At 44.6% G+C, this 8,902-nt stretch overlaps 1 protein-coding gene across 3 annotated transcripts in view; it reads right to left on the bottom strand.

Annotated features, from left to right (window-relative positions):
- Dis3l2 (DIS3 like 3'-5' exoribonuclease 2) overlaps nt 1-8,902 on the bottom strand; it is a 345,312-nt gene that overhangs the window by 91,145 nt on the left and 245,265 nt on the right. For all 3 annotated transcript variants that reach the window (XM_052192653.1, XM_052192651.1, XM_052192652.1), the window contains one exon: nt 1,851-1,963. In XM_052192653.1, coding sequence (XP_052048613.1) covers nt 1,851-1,963 — 113 coding nt within the window. The remainder of the gene's footprint in view (nt 1-1,850; nt 1,964-8,902) is intronic.

Raw genomic sequence — 8,902 nt, forward strand, 5'->3', positions numbered from 1 at the left:
GTCTCTCTTGTTAGTTACTGTCTGTGCCTCTGTGGCCTGCCTTAACAGCATCTAGATGACATAATTACCAAAGAACTAAACCTTTCTGGGAAGCACCATGAAATAGGAGTTTAGACAGTCAGAAAAGCATGTGATTTCAAGGTCTTGTTTGTTAAAGTGTGGAGGGAGGAAGAGAAGCCAACAAGACCTAAGAGAAAGGGGAGGTTGTCTTATAAACAGAATAAAAATGCTCAGGCCCAAAGGTATTTGAAAACCTAGATAGCAGTGGACCTCTTTTTAAATCTGCTGCAGGTTCCCTATGGAGGCAGCGACCTCAGAACTTCAGTTGGACACTCCAGTAACCATTCTACCTAAAATAAACAGAGAGCTGGCAAGGTGGCAGGCAGACCACGAGAACTCTGCTTGTGAGGCAGAGTTCACAGTCTGTGTTCCTTCTGCCAACAGTGTGGGCACACAGGCAGCTTGTAGTGGTGAGACTAGGAAGCTGTACCCCTTCCCTGAGTGATGACATTTAGAAATTCTCAGAATAGAGTAGGTGTGTCACCTGGCTAGTCTCTGGTCCCTGAGAGCCGGGCCAAGCCAGCAATATCCAATTTCAAGAATGCTTTGGGGTGGGTTGGCAAGAGTGGGGGGCAGACATTTTACTCTGGTATAGCCAATGATCAAATATCAAAAGTCATGTTCTAGAGCATGGGACTGGGGAGGGAAGGCTCAAGCCATTCAGCTCATGGGAGCTGGAGAGGAAGTGAATGTCCAGACAACTACCATGGAGGAGAGAGATAAGTCACATGTGTTCTTTATTTATAGCTGTCTTCAGGCCTACTGCAATGCCTAGTAAAGACTTGATGCTTGGTAAGTCCCTGTTAAAGGATGGGTCCTCACTGTTACTTTTAGGAATGTACCAGTTACATAGGATGGAATAGATATATCTCTTTCTCCACCTGCCTTGGTGTGTGTGTGTGTGTGTGTATGTGTGTGTGTGTGTGTGTATACCTGTGTGTAAAGAGCAAAGGTCAACAATAGGCATCTTTCACTATCACTCTGTCTTACTTTTTTGAGATAGAACCCTTCACCAAAGCCCAAAGTCACTGCTTGGCTAGACTTGCTCACCAGTGAGTCCTGGGATCTGTCTCCCTTCACTCTCATCATGCTAGTCTCACAGACTCATGTCATCATACCAGCATCACGTGTGCACTGAGGATCTGAATTCAGGTCCTTATGCTCATATAGCAGATATTTTACTTATTGAGTCATTTTCCCCAGAAGGGATATAATTTCTTCCTTTCATAGCTGAGGTGAGGGCCATCTAACAGCAAAAGTTCTCTTGGGGATCTGTGGACCACCTGTAAAGTGTAGGTCAGGATTGGTGCCCACATTTAGAACAAGTGTTGAAACTATTTCTCAAAGGCTCGTGTAGATAGTAAATTGTCTTTCCACCCTGTTGCTATTAGGTGAGAATGGTCACAGATAACACAAAAGATTGGATGTGCTCAGTCCCAACCAAACTATACAGAAACCAGCAGCTGGTGTGGGCTATCTCATAGACCCTTCTATGGAACAACAGCTTGAAAGCAAGCATTTCCCCTCATTTCTTTCTAAAGATGACTACTGTTGTAGCTATTAATATCACAAGGATACTCTGAAGATGAAGCTTGGGATGAAAACCTTGGCTTCATTCAAGAAAAGATGCAGTAGCACAAGGCAAGCATATTCCCAGCTCCAAGCCCATATTTTAGACATTACTAGATCTGAGAAAACATTCAGAAAAGGCATGTTCTTTACAAATTAAAAACCAAGAACACTTAGTGGGTACACTTAGTGAAGTCTAGAAACTCAAAGCTGATTAGTACCTTCTGGACCAAGTAGACACTTGTGGCTCTCTCAGCAGCCACTTTATCCAAAGAGGATCCCTCAGGAAGGAAGTAACTCACATCGGCGATGTGGACGCCCACCTCAAAGGTGCCTGTAAGCAGATAAGAAGGGGTGTCAGCTTCATTGGAAGGATCCCTTCCGAGGTTGTGTGTCACCCTACAGGCTCATCCCTGATGTATGGATCACTGATCTAGTCTTGCCAGCTACTTCTAGCTGCCAGGACTTGTGCTGTTCTCTTTCCACATTCCACACCAAACAGATGGCGAGGTTTCTGTTGTGAACATTTTCACAAGTATCTCCCATTTCTAAAGGCTTCTTATCTTTGGGTAAAATCCATCACCACATTTGCAAAAGACAGGCCTAGTGCAGAATTAATAATTTGCTTGTTCCTCTCTCCTACCCTCCCTCCCTTCCTTCCTCCCTTCTTTCCTACCCTCCCTCTCTCCCTCCCTCCCTCCCGCCCTCCCTTCCTTCCAACAGTCCAATCCTTCCAAGGGCCACCAAAGAAGTAGTACCCAGGTTAGTGGGACTGTCCATTAGGGCCATAGGAGAAGTAGGTTTATAAACTTAAGAATTTACCCTTGAATGTCCTGTTAATCAACTTCCAAATATGTTATGATACATGAACAAATATGTTATGACATACACATATGTAATATATACATGGATATACTTACATATGTGATTATGGAAATACTCAAAATGGACAGTATTTAAAAGAACATGCCCATAAAATAGGCATTTAGCATAGAGAAATAAAGATACACTGGAGATACAAGCACAGGGTTGAAGGTGCTTGAACTGAGCATGCACCGGATGTAATTCCCTATACCCGCTTCCTGTTGGCAGTGACTACTCTTGGCTTAGGCACATGACCCAAATAGATTTTTCTGAGCCTGTTTTTAGAGGCCAACACGGACTTCATCCAAGAGGGTCTCTCCTGTGAACTCAGAAATGAGGAACCACCTTCATGTGCATACTCAAACTAACATAGAAAAATAACAAGTCTAAGAAATAGAGGAAAATCCAAGGTGACCTCATTTGAACTCCAGGACCCAGCTGAGGTTGAACCTAGTCTATTTGTCTGCTTTGACGTTTCTGAGCTAATGAACACTCTTCTGGTTCTGACTCATTGAGAGTCACTTCTGATAGCAAGGAGCTTAGTAACATACCCCAATTTGCTCCTTTGGTGACCTATGTGACCAAAACATCCAAAATGTCAGACATTCTTAAATTTTTTGAAAAATTACATTCTTATTTATATGCGTGTATATGCATGCATGTGTGTGTGTGTGTTTGTGTGTATGTGTTTAAGCATGCCATGGTGTACATGTGAAAGTTAGAAGAAAATTTAAAGGAAGCAATTTTTTTCTTTTCACCCTGTGAAGCCTGTGAACTCAGATCACAGGCCTGGGGCCAGGAGACTTTGCCACTACCCTGGCCCAGCAGATAGTTAATATGGAACATTTGTAGCTTTTACTTCTTTCCTGTTTCTCTTTCACTAGGGATAATTCTTACCTTTGTTTTAAAAAAATGGGTGCAAAAAGAAGCGATTTTTAAAAAGAAGGGATAGAACTTATTCTTCAATTGTTCTGACACACAGAGATCCTCCCACTGAGTGTTTTTTGTGTTTTTCTGTGCAGCCTTCGAGCATTTACACATGAGAAATCAAGTCTAAGGCAGTTAGCTGATGGCTGCTATGGGTGGTACAGTAATGGGCTTATCTTCCACAGGAGAGAGGCTGGCTGGGGAGCTGGCGAAAGCAGCCTGGCTCTAAGCTGAGCAGCCTCCCTCCAACAGGCATGCAGCCATGTTGCTGGGTTATGGTGCAGTGAACCCGCCCAGGATGCCTGACACTCTAGGCACTTTAAGTGATCACAGGCAGAAGTCTCCAACGGCTCAGCTTCTAAATTCTGATATTTTAAGTATTTAAAACCAACACTTGAAGAAGGTAAAATAAAGGGTCTTCTTTTGAAATCAGGATATAATATATGGTAAATATTGACTGAAGGAAAAGAGAGATGACTATTACATCATGATATAAACCATAATTTTAAACCCGGCTCTGTGTTACTATACATGAACTTTGTGAACTTCGTGAAAATTGACAAACTGACAAAGAGTTCATTACAGGAGATAAAACATTGTGGAGGCCAACCAAAATATATTTGAGGGACTTGAATTTCATTCTGAATTCCCTGCAGAGCCTCTCAACCCAGCAAAAGATACTCTCTTATTCTCTACTTTGGATACTTTTTATAAAAGCCCCAAATAAATATTTTATTACATATATTTTCATAATGTGAACTTGCAGAACTCTTAAGACAGTGGCACTGAAGTTTTATTCTATGGAAGAAAACAATGGCCCTCAAAGGCCAGGCATGCTAGCGTCTGCTGTCAGGACACTGAGGACTAGGGTTATATTTTTTAAAATGCTCCCTTTAATGTCTACTAGAAGAATATAAAACTACTCCTTAAAATAAAAAAAAAAGTTTTCTATCTAGTGGGGCAAAGGGGAGTCCATGAGTTTTGAAGAACAGGGAAAGCTGAGGGATTTCCCTAAGGCCATTCACGCTTGCCACACTGTGACCAAGGCTGCAGTGCTCTTAGGAATGCAAACATTCTCGTGCAAGAACGAGAGAGAGAGAGAGAGAGAGAGAGAGAGAGAGAGAGAGAGAGAGAGAGAGAGAGAGAGAGAGAGAAAAGATCAGAAACTCTTCACTTGTGTAAAATACTAACAGACTCGAGCCAGGCCTTAGAACCCACCTTTTCAAATCCAGTTTCCCAGCTGGGGCACCCACTTCTCAGCAGGGTGCATGCCCTGTTCTCAGGGTAGCCCATCCTCCAGGGGGCTACTTGTTCTGCTCTCAAGGGTTCCACTCAGGAGAAAGGGATTTTTTCTTTTTTAAAAGCTGTTATTTTATTTACTTATCTTTTGGGCAGAGTGAATGTGAGTGTTTGTGTACATGAGTGCAAAGCTCATGAAGACCAGGAGAGGACATCAGATGCCCTATTGCTGGAGAAAGCAGTTGTGCACCTCCTGAGCGAGCCCCAAAAGAACACATGTGCTCTTAATTGGTGAGCTGTCTCTCCAGCCTCAGTGAAGGCTTTCTTGAATAAACCTATGATACAGAGAATGAAGCCTCTGGTTAATGCCAGCATTAGACATCCACACATGGAAATTCAGCTTTTAGGGAGAACTGGGCCTAATGAAATTAGTAGATACACTGATGCTAGAGGACAAAAGCCTCTAAGAGTGAGATGAAGTCTCACTGATGGAAAGAAAAATAGTAAAGTATTTCATGATCTATGACAACTACATGAACATAATATTGGTGATTATGTTCATAAAATTGCTAATCAGGCCTGGGGCTCATCCTTTCCCTTCAAATGCTAATCAGGAGAATAGGAAGGCCCACTTTTAAACTGCATCTCTGTGCCAGGGCGTCTGAGTACAATCTACCATTAACAATGACCACACCCAACAGATTGCAAGGATAAATCACCTGAGGGGAGGGGAGGCTGCTAATCACTGGTCCAACATAGCCCAGCCAGGATGTGATAAACCCCAATTCCAAGCCAGCTTGACTCCCAAGCTTTTGTTCCTTTTATCCCCCCATTTCCCCCTACATCTACCACCCCCACCCACAGTCACTTCCAGGACAAGATGAAACAGCCTCATTTTCTGTCTCAATGGGCCACAACTCAAAAACCTCCCTATCATCCATGACTCAAGGGAAGCCACATTCTTAGCTTTGGATGCAGAAGTCCTTTTCCTAGCCTTGTTCACAGCCACACCCCTGTCCCTGAAGGCTCTTTTGGTTTCCACTGCCAAGCTCCTTAACCACTTGTAGCAGGGCCTGATTATGGAACAACCACTAAGCCATTAACTCCAGTTCTCTTTAATTAGAAGAATAAGTCCTGGAAACCCCAGCAGTTCCTTTCTAAATCTCTAGCTGACAGTCAGCTTTAGCTGGAAGCAGAGGGCTTGTCTTAACTACCAGAGGCTTGGCCAGCATCGAGGACTGCCCAGGCAGGGGTGGGGGAGATGGAGGCATTGGCGGTCTTTCCTTAGCTAGGGCAATACTAGGAGTCACTTGAGTGTGCCTGCACCACTACTGCGAAGGGCCTTGGTGGCACAGAACACTCCTCACAGAAAACAATAGTATCTGCTACAATAAACTGAGGATTTGTGTCCTCTCCAAATCCACTAAAGCAACAAAGGCACTTCATGGAGCAGATCAGAGGAAACCCAGGTTGCGCTCAGGCCTCTGTGACCAGTCACACTGCCCTCCACTTTCTGAGTTCTCCAGTCTGCCAGACCCCTGCCCCACTATCCCCACTTTACTAGAATGACCATCATTTCCTTTACGGAAGACCGCCCAAGTTCCTCAGTGCTCCCTGCCACTGCACAAACCTGTCCTTCACACAGAAGATAGTGCTCTTTTTGAAATACAGGCAGGAGGCCTACCCCATTGACTCTACCTTTGCTATCTTCTTACTGCGAGGTGACTAATTTGAAACTAAGTCTTCACACCTGCCTCGCCCAAGCCCAGAATGCCAGCTCCTCCTCTCTCCCGTACCCCATCCTGTGTGTGTGTGTGTGCGTACTCTTCCCCACCCATTCCTGACAGCTCCTGTTGTCCTTCACACTCCACGGAAGGGTAACCGAGAACATTCTCTGGCAGGACTGTCCTGAGGACCTAGACAAAGTTGCATCATCATCCCCTTCTGCGCCTTCCTAGAGCTTCTATTGCCCATTTCCCAGTATCAGTTAGCAAACACTCATTATAAGTTATGCCCCTGCCCTGTAATCAGCTTAAAGGACAAAGAAAAGGCTTAATGCATAGCCAGTACTTTGCATCAAATGAATAAGCAGGAAAGTTTGAAAACAAAAAAAGGCCCCAGGCAGTCACAGCTGTGAACAGTGGCTCCTCTAAATGCTTATGCAGTGCCAAGTGTCCCGTGGTGGTTGGTACACAGAACATCCAGTCCAAGTCTTCATCCTTTAAGATGACCTCAAAGTCAGGACTTCTCAGGGTTGTCTACTTCATCCTCAGATAAAAATGGCAAGTATGCATCTCCCACACTTTTCAAAGCCAAAGCATCTCCCTAGAATTTTTATTTATTGCTCTAGCTCCAGCTTACAGGCTGCTCAGAACAAGCCCATGTCCCTAGGGGATAAGACTCTGTCTAAGAGAAACAGTAGAACAGGGTTGGGCAAAGGCTAGTGACAGCTGAGGCTGTGCCAACAGCCTGGGGCTCCTAGAGCTGCTTGCCTTCAGGTGAGACCCACATGGCTTGGGTTTGCATTCTATTGTGGTCCTAACACTCTCTCCAGTACGCCTTGACAAGCACCACTACTCAGTCCAGCATCCAACAGATGCCAGGAAAGCTACCATGTATGTATGGATCAAGCATTCCCCAGGGCTGGGGCATATCCAGACAGAAGGACAGGAAGGCCCTTTCTATGAGTTTCTGTTCTAGTGAAGAAAGAATAAATGGCAAGTAAATAATGAGATTAAGATGTCTGCTTAAGACAGTAGAAAGGACTTTGGGGAGGAACAACATGGGAGAGAATGCTTAGCGTGTCTCAGTTTAGTTATGAAGGCTCTCTGGAGAGCACACGGAAACTTGTAAGGTAGATTGGCTATGTCAAACAATGAATGGTTGGCAGGGCATAGCCAGAACAAAGGGCTAGGAGCAGAGCAAGCTTGAGGAGCCTAAGAATCAAAGAGAAGGCAGGAAGGGAGGGGAGATAGGAAGTAGGACCCTAGGGAGGTAGATGGGCCTTGACAGGCATGCTGGCTCAGGATGAAGCATGTAGGTTTTATTGCAAGTGAGATGGAAAGCCACTGGAGAATGGAAAGAGACAAACAGACCTCCACGAGTATACCAGGTTCACATTCTCATTTGGCTGCTGGCCTCATTCTGCATACCAGGTGTCTATTGTAGGGGTTTATGGTGATACTAAACTGCAAACAGTAACCCCAAAGAAGGTCTTGATCTCTGAAGAACGGTGCAGCCAGGCAAAGAAATGAGCTGTCTGGCAAGTCGTCTATGAAGTAAGCACAGGCAGAGAATGAAAGCATCATCACCTACAAGACTCCCTTTCTCCCCAACACAGCAGATGCTGGACTTAGATGGGCTCCGAGCCACCCTGTGATGGGAACATACTGCTCTTGGGGATTACCCTCTTGACCCCATGACCAATGTTTCCAACCTATAAGCTCAAAGAAAGACACAAATCAGGTTGAGAGCTCAGAAATGATAAGCTGACCAAAGGGGTAACAGAAAGGGGCTTCCCTTGGGTAACAGAAAGGGGCTTCCCTTGGGTAACTCAGATAGCCAGGATGCAGGCCCCGGCCTGGCTTGGTTCTTCTGAAATTTTGAGACAGACTAAACATCTGAAAAACAATTGGGCTTATATCACCTTGTGGCCACACAATAAACTTCCTCTTTTAGCTGGGACAAGCAAAGTCCCGCTGACTTTGGTGGAAACACTGACAGAGTTGCTAGGTAAGAAGGACAATTCAAACTGATGAATTCCAGTTCCATGTGGTATTTTGTTATGTAATCTCCTCACACAAAAGTTGACCACCGGGATGGCATGCCATGGCAGCACTCCATAGCCGTGACGTGGTGAGGATTTGAGGCTATTTCTTAAACTTAGAAGGAGTTGAAGTAATGAAAAATTCCAGGACACATAAATCTGAATGCAATGCAAGGTCTGCGTGCACAAGGAGGGTGCCGCCTGGCACGGATACTCAGGGGCCCTCAGTGCTAGGACTGGAAGGGTTTGTAGATTTTCTTTTCTCCTTTCTTTCCTTTGTTTCTGTTTTTTTTTTTTTTTCTTTGTTACCCATCAAAGGGTTAAAAGGGATCTTTAGTTACAAACTCCTTAACTGGTGAGCTTACCTTCTGGAGCTAGGCAGCTTAAAGAGCTGTTCTCCTTCACTGTTGCAAAGGACTCTATCAATCTGCAAGTACTCAACGAAACTGCCCACATAGCAATTTTTGTCATGTTCAA

This window comes from Apodemus sylvaticus, chromosome 9 (genome assembly GCF_947179515.1).
Source record: "Apodemus sylvaticus chromosome 9, mApoSyl1.1, whole genome shotgun sequence".
Lineage (NCBI taxonomy): Eukaryota > Metazoa > Chordata > Mammalia > Rodentia > Muridae > Apodemus > Apodemus sylvaticus.